Source organism: Seriola lalandi, unplaced genomic scaffold (assembly GCF_002814215.2).
Source record: "Seriola lalandi dorsalis isolate HSWRI2012SDOR001 ecotype SW California unplaced genomic scaffold, Sedor1 jcf7180002055008, whole genome shotgun sequence".
NCBI classification, from domain to species: Eukaryota; Metazoa; Chordata; class Actinopteri; order Carangiformes; family Carangidae; genus Seriola; species Seriola lalandi.
The window spans coordinates 1,259,924-1,272,248 of NW_019525551.1; the positions used below are offsets into that span (position 1 = coordinate 1,259,924).

The window sequence follows — 12,325 nt, forward strand, 5'->3', positions numbered from 1 at the left end:
AGAAGCAGCTACAGGTGGAGCAAACGTCTCGTCTCACACTATTGCACCTATATTTCTATACTGCACCTGTTTTCTTCGCATTGAAGACATTTTCTTTATAAATTCAGTCGTCTTGTTTGCAATGTTCTGTATGTTGAAACACAAAATCAAGTCAAAGAGAATCATATTTTTAAGACCCTAGCTTCAGATTTTAAATTTTTGAAATGTATATATTGGTTGCCAAGACATTTCATTAAATGTTCAGTAACTGTGAAATGCCCCATTCACAGTTAAAAACAAATGAAAGGTGAACAACTTTCACTGCTTTCTGTTTTAGTGTTAGGTGTGAGTTGACGATGCAGTGAGAGCACAGCTTCTCTTCACAGCACTTGTGTCTGATGTTTTCAAACGTTTCCATGTTTTAATTAATTTATACATCTAGAGGCTACTTCTTGTTATTCAGCTTCAGGTGAACTTGGATGGATTCAATGTTCAATTTACAGTGTGGTTTTCCGGGTGTCCCTTTGGATGGAGGAGGGGGTGAGTTGGATAAAAATATATCATTTTAATTAACGTTTGAAGGTGAAATTATTCTGAGATCAGACCAGTGTTTGGAGATAATGCCCATCATAACCTCAGAAACATGGACAGTATGAGAGAAGACTTTCTTAAGTTATTGCATTGTATACCAAACATTACAAAAATATTAAATAGTGATTACAGTCACCACCAGCTGAGATGTTTGGCCCTGTTTCTACATTTGTCACATAAAAAATTCTGAATGTGTTTGTGCCTGACATACAATCCCAACCACTCTGAACTGCTGCCCCTTGTTGAAGGCCAGTTTCCAGCTCCTGGGAGTCTCCCCTTCCTCCTGTTGCCTCACAAGGCATGTCTACATTCTGGTCTTGATGTTCCCATGTAAGTATAATTTGAACAGTTGCAGGATGTTACCATTAGATGGTGCTTTGTTCACAAAAAAACATGCACAAACAAACCAACAGTACACTGCATTCATGTTTCTCTGTACAGTATGTTTTCAGACTTACAGTAGTTGCTGGAACTTTAATGTTAGCAGTCTGTCTAATTATCATTCATCTATTTTCAACAGCATCAACCTTGATTTCTCAGTGACACTGAGACTAAGACTTGACTATTGTAATGCTTTCCTATCTGGTCTACCCAAAAATATCATAAACCAGCTTCAGCTGATTCAGAACTAGCATTTTAAAGTCTCTACATCGTGTCCTTTCAGCTTCCTGTAGTCCGGCTCTTCAGGTCCTCTGGTACCAGTCTATTAATTGTTCTGAAATGCAGGACTGAAACCTGTGGTGAAGCAGCTTATATGACAGATGCTGATAGAACAGTCTGACCCGGGAGCAGCTGGAAGTGTTGAAATGTTTTAACGTAAACTCAAAAAGAACCTCTTTAGCCTGGCTTTTAATTAAATATGGTATTTAGTCATTAGTCACTTTATTTTATTCACATATTTTATTGTAATTATGTTGTACATTTTATTTTATTCCATTTTACCTGTTCTTTTATTATTAATTTTCTGATGATGTAAGTTTTTGTTTGCTCATGTTATTATAGCTTTTTAAATCTATTTTATTGCATCTCATTGTCGCTTTTTTCCTTGATTTGTCCTTTTCTTTTTGCTCATCAGTTGTCTGTGAACTTGAACTGCACTAACCTGTATGAAAAGTGTTATACAAATAAAGTTTGACTGATTGATTGAACCTGAAATTCTCCACACCAGCCCAGCTCTGTAAAGTCACTCGCTCATTACTACTCTATCTGTACACAGCAAAGAGGCAGAATCAATGCTTATGAGTGAATGAATTACAGTGATTTATCACACTGGATAAGTTACACACATTGTTGCAGATTTCTTGTCAAACATGTAGAACATGGTTAAACACAGGTCGCAGAAATAGGAAACATGTGACAGATAGAAGACGACTTCTCTGTGATGATTTTAAATGTCTTTGACTCAGAAGTGATGAAGAACACAGTTGGCTGAGAGTTGACTCAGAGAAAGGGGGGACTTAACCCACTGTTTCCAGTTACTGTGTCTGTCTGCACAGTCAGGGTGGTCTGACCATGATGTTAGTCACTTTGTGGTCTCACAAACTGATAAATAAATATCAATATTTCTAATGCTGCAATGTATGCTGAAATACATAAAGTCTAATTAAAATCTAATGTCAAATGTATATACTGTGCCCTAGTCAGTGCACCTGACTTCATCTGCTATCAATAATGCATGTAACATAACTGATCAGGACATGTCCTGGGTGGGTAGTGTTAGCCATTAGTGTTGTCACAATACCAATTTATGACTTCAATAAAATACCTGCCTAAATATCTTGATACCAATACTGAAACAATACCACGGCAAAAACCTAAAACATTAGGTAAAGGAATGTAATAGATGACAGAACATGGAACTTTTTTTAATTAATATAAATTATGGTAATGTTTCAATACTTTAATATTTCAGTTTGATAGCCTTTGTACACTGTAAACTACTTTTGAGAGAGCCTGTTCTCATTAAATGTAATTTTTAAATCTAATTTGACTAGATAGAAAACTAGGAGGTGTATTGAGTCATTTGTGTTCAGTCTACTTTAGTGCTTGACTGTAGTTGAAAGCTAATTATCCTGGGTGTGTGCTACATCACCAGGATGTGTCAGACTTACAGTTATTGTCGCTTATGTTTATTTTCATGCCCAATAAAATTGTACTTTATGTGCTGTTAAGTGTTTTCTTGTTTGTTTTTTCAGGTGTGTTTTTGACCACGAATTAGTAGATTTATAACATTAATAATTTGTTTATTGTAAATAATTAGATCAAGGTCAGTCTTATTAACGCTTTTTACAAGGTTTGCAGCAATCTGATGCCCCCTGAGTCTATGTGATTTCTTTAATAGTTAACCTTATATTTGCAACTACAGTAATAGAAATAATTATTGACAAAAATGTACATGCCATGATTACCATTAGCAGTACTTATTGAATATAAATTGATCATTTATAACTGGTGTTGTTGATCTTGCATGTTTGTGAAAGCCTGATTTTTTAGCAGCTTGCAAGTTATGATAAAGTTAACGTTACCAGTGTGAAGCTTGCGTTTGCATATAGAGCATACATTAGTAAGTTAGCTAAAAAGGAAAACCCAATCAAATAGTTATCATGCCCTTAACTGCCTCGTCAAACTCAAATTGTGAAATTTGCTTGTCACAAAATAAGTTGCACTTGTTTTATTTATATTCGAGGACATGGGCATGATGTAATTATGTTGTCTATCACATTCGCTAACCTGACGTTCTTTAAGTTCTTTAAACAGGTCGGCGAGATGCTTTGCCTAGTTGGACGTGCTGCCTCCCTTGGTCTGTGTGAGTTTAAAGCACCTTTTAAAGACGGGCTTTGTGGTGTCCGGGCTTGCCCTGATTGTCGGCTAAGTAATAATGCTATATTTCACTTTGTGCGTCGTCGTCGTCGACAAGTTGTGGACGTGTATTTTCACTTGTATTTGCAGCCGTTTCTCTTGTTATGTCTTCATAAGAGGTGTAGGGTGCATATGAGAGAAAAAAAACTGTTGGCACGCTCCCTATACTGGCAGGAGCGGAAGCAGAGTGCTGCAGACACACACTGTCGCACATTGATGCAACTCATTGAAAATACGGCTCTTATTAAACTGTCAAACTGTCATCCTTAAAGTATCGGTACTAAAAAAAATGGGGTATCCTACCATTTTTAACTGCAGGGTATCAAGAGACTTTTTTTTAGTATCAGTATATCGTGCAACACTAGTCATCATGGCTCATAGGATGCTTTCATGTGTTGTTTTGTGTACTTACTCATAGTTACTGCACATGGACTTGATGTCATATCAGCAATTTTCAAATTTCCTACCGGCAGGAGCACACCCTTATGTAAGGCTGCACAATTAATTGAAATAATAATCAAAATCACAATGTGGCCAAGTCTAATATCCAAATCACAGGAGATGCCATTTTGATTTTTTGATGAAGGTAAAATGTGTCACATTGTTGTGCATTGTTAGCACCGTAAGTGTTGTGGTGCCAAAGAGACGCCCCGGGCTACAAATCATATTCTGCAGACGTAAAGGAACATGATTGCTGGATGCAAGACACAACAAAAGTCACATAATTTTTAATTTTTTTCAGCAAAAATTAAATGCAAACACAACCATTACAACTGAAATCACAATTGCAATAACTGGCACAATATTTGCAATATGATTTTTTTTTTTTTTTGCATATCTTGCAGCCCTCTTACACAAATCAAATATTATCAAAACAGCTGATTTCAGGGGCACTGGATCAATAGAAATGTCCTCTGCTTTCTGTTTCACCAAGTGTGTCCTAGCCCCTCCCACACACACACCAGCAGAGGAGAGTTGACAACTCATTATGTTAAGATGTTGGAGAGAGAGAGAGAGAGAGAGAGAGATAGAGAGAGGTGAGCAGAGAGTTAGCTACTTAGCAGTGTAGCTGTGAAAGAAGCAGTGTGTCATTGTCAGTTAATGGTAAATATTTTGAAGAGTGCCATATAAATTATTTTTAGACATTTATCCTCTATACAGCACATTTGACACGTTTGCTGTCAGTTCAGAAGAATAATCCTAAAACTTCTTCAACAAAGAGGGAGAAAAGTGAAGATGTCCAGGCAGAGAGCAGCAACTTTCAGCACAGGAGAGACAGACAGAACAAAACCATGAGACAGAACAGGTCCTGAGTTTAAGAGAGATTTATATTGATACTGTCATGAAAAGCTTCGTTTCAGTCTGGTCCATATTTTTGTCACTGATGTAGTAAACAGCTGAATCATACACTCAGAGCATGGTCTTTGGAAGGGGTGGCTCTGCTTGCCTATCTGTAAAAGTCACCACTGGTTTTATGTATTACGTTTACAATGCATTCCACTTTAAAACGCAATATGTGAAATATTTGCTTTGTTTACCATGACCAAACTTCATCACTGCCAAAAATTTGACGTCCATCTTGAGAAAGTATGTTGAGGTACAGTATGTAAAGTTTGTTTAATTCCATTTTCAAACAGACAGCTGGCAGTAGTTACTTTTTTTATGCCATGGTTTGTCAAATAACTTATGGTTATTTCTATAGGCTTTGTAGCATATTCAAGCTTCTTATTCTACAGGTTCTGCAGGTTGCACAGTAGGTTCTACAGGTTCTACAGCTGTTATAACACAGTTTACTAAAATGCATTCAGGAGGTTGTTTCAGAGTCATTAGGTTCTGTAAATGTGGATCAATACAACAATGTGTTGACATAAAAAAATTACTTTTGAATACTTCAGTAATTTTAAAATCAAGTACTCCAGTACTTTAACTCAAGTAAAGATCTGACTGAATAACTTTTACTTGTATCAGAGTAATATTTTACCAGGAGCATCTATACTGTGACTCAAGGTATTGCGCTTATGTTGGACAACATACATTTGGCCGCTCTGTATAAGATATGGTCCATTTATGGCTCCTGCTCTGTGGAGTCCTATAAATGCAACTTCATGACGTTGCAGCGGCGGCAATAATGGAAACACTTGTTCCGTCTCGCTCCTGATTGGCTGCTGTAATTTCTACAAACCACTGTTTACTGAGTTCATTCGTTTTTATCGGCAAAAACAGAGGGAAACTAACAGCTTCACGCGGCTTCGTGTACCGTTTACTAATATTTCCTTATCGACAAATAACACGGGTATAAAGAAACGTGAAGCTAAAGGTCACGCCATTTAATTACTACCAACCTGCTCGGTGTAACCGAACTTCCGGCTTCAGGACAGCGTCCAGTAATCTGCGCTGTCGCTCGTTCTCCAGCTTTGAACGACAAAGTTCCTCCTCATACTCCGCTATGGTCGTTTCAAACAGTCGAAATATCTCCTCAGCTGCCGCAGTCAGGCGCTGGCTCACCGACACTCTTAGCATCTCGGCTTTAGACATGTCCACAGTTGTTGTGTGAATACTAACATGCTACATACTTTCGCTGCTAAACCCACTGGCTTCCGTGTTTTGCTAGCAGCAACCTACGGCAGCAACAACAGAGCAGCTTCCTGCTCGAATCTTTCAGAATAAATCATATTTCTTTAGAAATGTTGACTGATAAAAAAGATTATATGTCAAAATAGTCATTCTCTTCATTGTCATTATCACTGGATTTATAGAGAAGAAAGGAAAACAACTAGCAACCTCTGCAAAGTCTGATCACACTTTTTTATAATAGAATAGAATTTCTTTAAAAAAAAAATAAAATAATAAAATAAAATCTGGAATAAGATTTAGGGGGAATTACTGAATCCTTTTGATTGCCCAATAATATTGCGACTAAAAATATTGGAATCAGTCTCAATTACCCATCCTTCTTAAGTTTTTTGTGTATTCTCTCTAAAAGCAGATGTGAAGTTCACAAAAACAAAAAAATTGCTAAGACTCAGGACATTTAAGCCTGTCCTTGAACCCAACAGAACAGCTAGACCTCAACACCTCCTTGTGCAACTGGGTTCTGGACCTCCTCAGTGCACCACAATCAGTCTAGATGGGTAGTTACACCTCCAGCACCAACACAGTGAGTAATGGCACTCGCCACAGCTTTGTGCTCACCGCACTTCTGACATATGACTGCACTGCATCATCCAGCTCCAACTGCATCATTAAGTTTGCTAATGACACAACTGTCATCAGAACCTAATCAGGACAATGATGAAACAGCTTGCAGGGAAGATGTGGACCTCCCATCTTCAATCAGGATCTCTGGAGCTCAGCCAGACTGACCTCAGGTTCTTCGTCTCCTCTCTTCTCCCTGGTGTCTCAGTTAGTCCAGGTCCAGGTCTAGAAGAGTCCTGGTTGTTGAAGAATGATGGAGACCACTGTTCTTCTCAGGAACCTTCAGTGCAGCAGAAATGTTTTTGAGCCTCAACACAGTCCTGTCTCTGAGCTCTGCAGCAGTTCCTTCCTCCTCATGGTTTCTGCTCTGATCTGCATTGTCAACTGTGAGACCTGATATAGACAGGTGTGTGTCTTTCACATCATGTCCAATCAGCTGAGGACTCCAGTCAAGGTGTAGAAACATCTCAGAGAGCATCCAGAGAAATGGAGGAACCTGAGCTTAACTTCAAGAGTCATAGCAAAGCGTCTGAATACTTATGTCAATGTGACATTTCTAAAATTCAGTTTTCACTGTGTTGTTATGAGGTGTAAATTGATGAGGGAAAAAATGAACCTAAGGCTGCAACATAAAGAAGAATCACCTCCATGTGGTTGTCTGCCTCCTCCACTCAGATGAGTTTCAGGTTACATCCTGTTTATCCATTCATATAAAATATGCACCATTTGTGTGAAATTTGGTCCTAATTGCTGTGTGAAGTCTTGAGTAATGACTAAAAAGTATTTTCTGAGGTCACCGTGACCTTGACCTTTGACCCCCAAAGTCTAATCAGTTCATCCTTGAGTCAACGTTTCTACCAAATTTGAAGAAATTCCCTTCCAGGCATTACAGAGATATTGTGTGAAAGCCAAAACTGTGTTTTATGAAATCACTACGCCCTTGAACTTTGACCCCCAAAATCTAAGTGAATGTTTGTGCCAAATTCAAAGGGACTCCCTTGAGGAGTTCTCGAGATATTGTGTTCACAAGGTCAAATCATTTTTTGTGAGGTCACAGTGACCTTGACCTTTAACCAACAAAATTTAATCAGTTCGTCCTTGAGTCCAAGTGAACGTTTGTACCAAATAAGAAGAAATTCCCTCAAGGAGTTACGGAAATAATGCGTTCACAAGGCCAATACCACGTTTTGTGAGGTCACCGTGACTGTGACCTTTCAGCTTCGACCACCAAAATCCGGTTTCATATTTGAGTCCAAGTTAATATTTGTGCCAAATATGAAGAAGTTCTGTCAAGGCGTTTCTGAGATGTCGTTTCCACAAGAATGGGATGGACAGACGGATAGATGGGCAACCAGAAAACAGTATGTGAAGAAAGTGAAGGGGTGTGAGGGTGACAATGTCAATAAAACTGAACCTGAACTTGAATTTCAAATCTGCTCAGAGTTGAATCCATTTTTAGGTTACCTTAGAAGTAGCAAGTATGTTACACCTGTAATATGTCCCGTTCACTACATATCTTTGAGTTACATTTATGAGATCCTTTTGTGTTTGTCTATAGCAAATATTAGTCAATAATCTGACAGATTTTTTTTAAAACTCTTAAATATCAGTATCCATTTTCAACTACAAAAACCTAGTCAAGTATTTCTTCAGACAAATAGTTTCAGTTTACTTTTGAAATATCACTCACCCTGAGATTTCTTATGTAGGTGAAAGGAATTCAGTTTGCAGTTCTCCCAACACTTTTTACATTACACAGAAACATCTCTGTTAAGAAACGTATCCCCATTGCTGGTCAAGCCACAGATCATTCCTTAGACTTCATATCTATTATCATAGATATACTTCCTATCATATATATTAAAACAAAAAGGTTTTTACTACAAGAAGTGAATGACCAAAGAACCAACTACTCAACAATCTATAGCATACTAATGCAGTTACACTGTAAGTTATACTGTAAGTGTATTTTGAGTACGTTCTACTACAAGAACCCCAATGCATTGATCGTAAGAATTTTATTTGAAAAGGCATTTTAGTGCATTATGCAGGTGTAGTTTACACACGTCTACAAATCCTCCTGATGCTGTTGAATATTTAAGACAGTATGTGTAGAAGAAAAGCAACACATCACAACATACAGGTAAATGCCCTGCATACCGTCTGCCTATCTAAAACTACATGGAGGTTTAAACCTTATCAGCTGTATCACTGACATTCATCTTATAAAAAAAATTACATTCATGTGGACAATGATAAAAATAAAAGGCAGATAAAATTAAATAGTAAACATTTCAAATATGTTACAGCCAATTTGTCTCAAATTTAATTTCTAAATAATATAAAGTAAAAATTGAAACAAAATGATTTGAACTCAAAGTCCTTTTACTATGGAGCTTTCAAGCTCACCTTGTGGTCTTCATTGGCAGATGGAGTTTGCTTAGTTAACTAGCCAAGCAAACTCTGATAGCTAATAATCCACAAAATGCTAGTAAATGGGTCTTTAAGTTAACATTTGTCAAACTGCTGTTTTCAAGGGCAAGAATAAACTTTCACACTCAACTTTAAACATTACTTTTACATTACTCTACATAAGAGGTCACTAACAATCGGCATGCTGTCCTGATCCGGACCCAGACGGCATCCTGTGTGAAGCCAGACATTGCTGCTGTTGTGTCACACACCACACCTCTGATTCCAGAAGGCTGGTATGCTATCACACACAGGAGCGACCAAATGCTGGATTTGTTAGGTTCAGTGTCAGCAAAGACGGCGTAATGGAAGATTTTCAGCAGCAGTATAGTGGGATCTGTTGAAAAGAGGCTTTAGCTAGGTGTACCAAATAAACTGTCAATTGTTTTATATCATGATATAGTAATTTTTCTGGAATGTTAATTAAACTATGACTTGAATATCTATCTTTATAATATTTGGCTAAAGTAAAGGTAATTGATGTCATTGATGAAAAAAAACAAAAACAAATAAATAGATGAATCAAACATGAAAAACCCATAAAGCCCCATTCACCAGTCTGGTTCATTGATTTGCAACATTGCCCTCAGTCTCAGCAGTCTCCAGATCCATCTCTGACCACAACACTAATTGGTAGGCATTGGTATTCCTCCTGAATGACAAGACTATGGTTTCAATATAATAAGTTACAACTGAGCTCAACCAGCAGCCTGGAGCGCTGCCCTCAGCAACACACTCATGGGATTTATTGGTCGACATCCATGTAAATCTTTTCCCGGAAACACTGTAGCTGTATGTAGCGTCCCCTGTGTGGACCTTCATGTGAGACATTGGACTTGCTTTCCCATTAAAAGTTCTTGCACGGATTGAGCAACTGTAGAGTTTCTCCCCTTTGTGGAATTTCATGTTTGAGCAGTTCCTTCAAATTCATTTTCACATATTGACCAGCTGACAGCTTGATCATCTCTATGAACTGTCATATGGGATGGTAGAGTTTCCCTCTGGTTGAACATTTTTTCACACAGTGGTGAGGTGTGGTCTGACTCTGTGTGTGCTCTCATGTGTTTCCTCATGCCCGCTTTATAACGAAACTTTTTGCCACACACCGAGCAGCTAAATGGTTGCTCCCCTGTATGAATTATCACATGTTCCTGCAGATGTTGTTTCCGGCCGAATTTTTTACCACAGACTGAGCAGCTAAATGGTTTCTCTCCTGTATGACCTCGAATGTGTCTCTGCAGAGATCCCTTCAAGCTAAATTTTTTACCACACTCAGAGCACTTATATGTTTTCTTTCCAATACTACAATGACATTTTTCAACAATTATATGGACTTCATTATGTTTTACAAAAGTTGAACCTGGCTGAAGTTCCCTTGTCTCCTTCCACTCGTCATTACTGTATTCAGTCTCGGAATCAGAAGAGTCTGCTTCCATCTGTTGAGCTAAGCTGCTGGCTGGAGGCTCTGTTTCTCTGTTCTCCTCAGTTTGCCTTTGATGAAGCTGTGAGGACCGAGTCTCTTCATCATCTTCACTCTTCACAGGGACACTGGTGAACTTGGTGATATCATCTTCCTCAAGTCCTTGAAACTGTTCTCCCTCCTGACTGCTCCAGACTTCCCCCTGTTCCTCTTTAATGTGTGGGGGCTCTGGGTCCTCCTGGTCCAGACTGGTCCTCCAGTCCTGCTGCTCAGAGGGAACCTCCTGTTTAATCGCCAACAGCTGTGTAACATCTAAAAGAAAGAAGAAAAAGGATTCTTTGTTATGGAGAATCTCTGTTCGAACCACCACCAAAAACAGTCATGTGGTACAGATGAAACGCGAGGCTTCACACATCATCAGTGAGGTTATAATTAAGCAATATCACATGAGACGGAGTGATGCTGTACTGAATATCAGCCCGGCTGTGATTAGGTCATAGGTATGAGGCTGCTTATACAACAGTTCTACAAGCGCCATATTAGTTCAATAAACAACAACAGATTATGGTTTGTTTGTTTATTTTATCTTTCATTTGGCTACCCCAACACAATTGGTTCTGCAACAGGACTGGTACTGGGCTGTTGCTAAGCAACACAAACATTTTGACCTGCACAGTGCACACTATGATACTTGCTACTTTGTCTTCACGTTACCTCAGGTGTGCGCTGAAGGATCCAGGCTTCTTCCCTTCATCCTCTTCTGACGACCAGACATCATTTAATTCACATGTTATTCTGAAAATACTTTCATCTTTGCTAAATTTGTTACAATCTAAGATAGATTAACGGTTAATAGAACACCTGTGAAGCGGAGTGATACATGGAGTTAAAAGTCCCAGCGCTGTTGTACTCCGTCAGCACTCATGGAATCACTCTCGTCCAATAAAAGGACTTGGTCTGAACTAACTGTTGTGCTAGTCTAAAATGATATAAGCTCCACCGGAAGAGTTCAGCTGCACTTCGAAGCATCTAACTTTAACGTCACTAAGGACAATGGACTTATCGACAATATAGTGGGCTGTCTGTGTAAAAAGGGTTTATCTCTCTGCTCGCGACGGGCTGCCCGTTGCTATGCTCCGGACCAGCTGCCCCTTGTGGGAGGCTAACTGGGGTTTTTAATGTACTAGCAGCTGGCTACTAGCAACCAACCATTAAACAGCACTGACTGCATTGATAAAAACACAGTCCCTCCCCCCAACATCACTCCGCCATTCATCGTTGGAAATAGTGTCAACGGACTAAACTGATGCCGTAATGAGATCGGTGAAGCAGAAAAAAGCCCACTAACCTGCTTTGGTTACCTGCCCTACAGGCCTCTCCGCAACCTCCAACAGTCTGCGTTGGCGCTGAATCTCTTCTTCATATTCCGCTATAGTTGTTTCAAACAGTCGAAATATCTCTTCTACAGCCGCGCTCAGCCGCTGGTTCACCAGCGTCCTCAGAGTCCGGATTTTACACATTGTCACACGACGAACAGAAACAACTTATCCAAACAGAGTGAAAAAAAGTCGGAGCGCAAGCGGCTGCTGCAGGTGTTGTGCCAAAAAGTGACTGCCTGCCAAAAAGTGATTTGCGTCCGCGGGTGCGCGCGCAGCCTGTTAAAGCTGAAAAGCGCAGTTCTATGCGTCTACAGCTGCTTTCTGGATCAAACAGCCATTACGAACAAACAGTAACTGTATGTCCGAGCTAATAGTGATGTCATGTATGTGTGAGACGATAACGTTTATTTCAACAGAATTTGCGGCCATA

General features: G+C 39.1%; 2 protein-coding genes across 2 annotated transcripts in view; both read right to left on the reverse strand.

The window, feature by feature from the left end:
- The window catches only part of LOC111647665 (uncharacterized), an 11,966-nt gene extending 5,889 nt beyond the window's left edge, over window positions 1-6,077 (reverse strand). Inside the window, exon 1 of the mRNA XM_023397293.2 lies at window positions 5,772-6,077. Within this exon, the coding sequence (XP_023253061.2) occupies window positions 5,772-5,964 (193 nt within the window). The 5' untranslated portion in view covers window positions 5,965-6,077. The remainder of the gene's footprint in view (window positions 1-5,771) is intronic.
- A 2,550-nt stretch (window positions 6,078-8,627) lies between these two features.
- LOC147817173 (uncharacterized) lies at window positions 8,628-12,114 on the reverse strand. The gene is made up of 2 exons (XM_087171506.1): window positions 11,865-12,114; window positions 8,628-10,828 (listed from the first exon to the last, which is right to left on the reverse strand). Exons 1-2 carry the CDS (start codon window positions 12,034-12,036, stop codon window positions 9,999-10,001), a joined length of 1,002 nt encoding a protein of 333 aa, XP_087027632.1. The 5' UTR covers window positions 12,037-12,114; the 3' UTR covers window positions 8,628-9,998.
- Window positions 12,115-12,325: the final 211 nt, after the last annotated feature.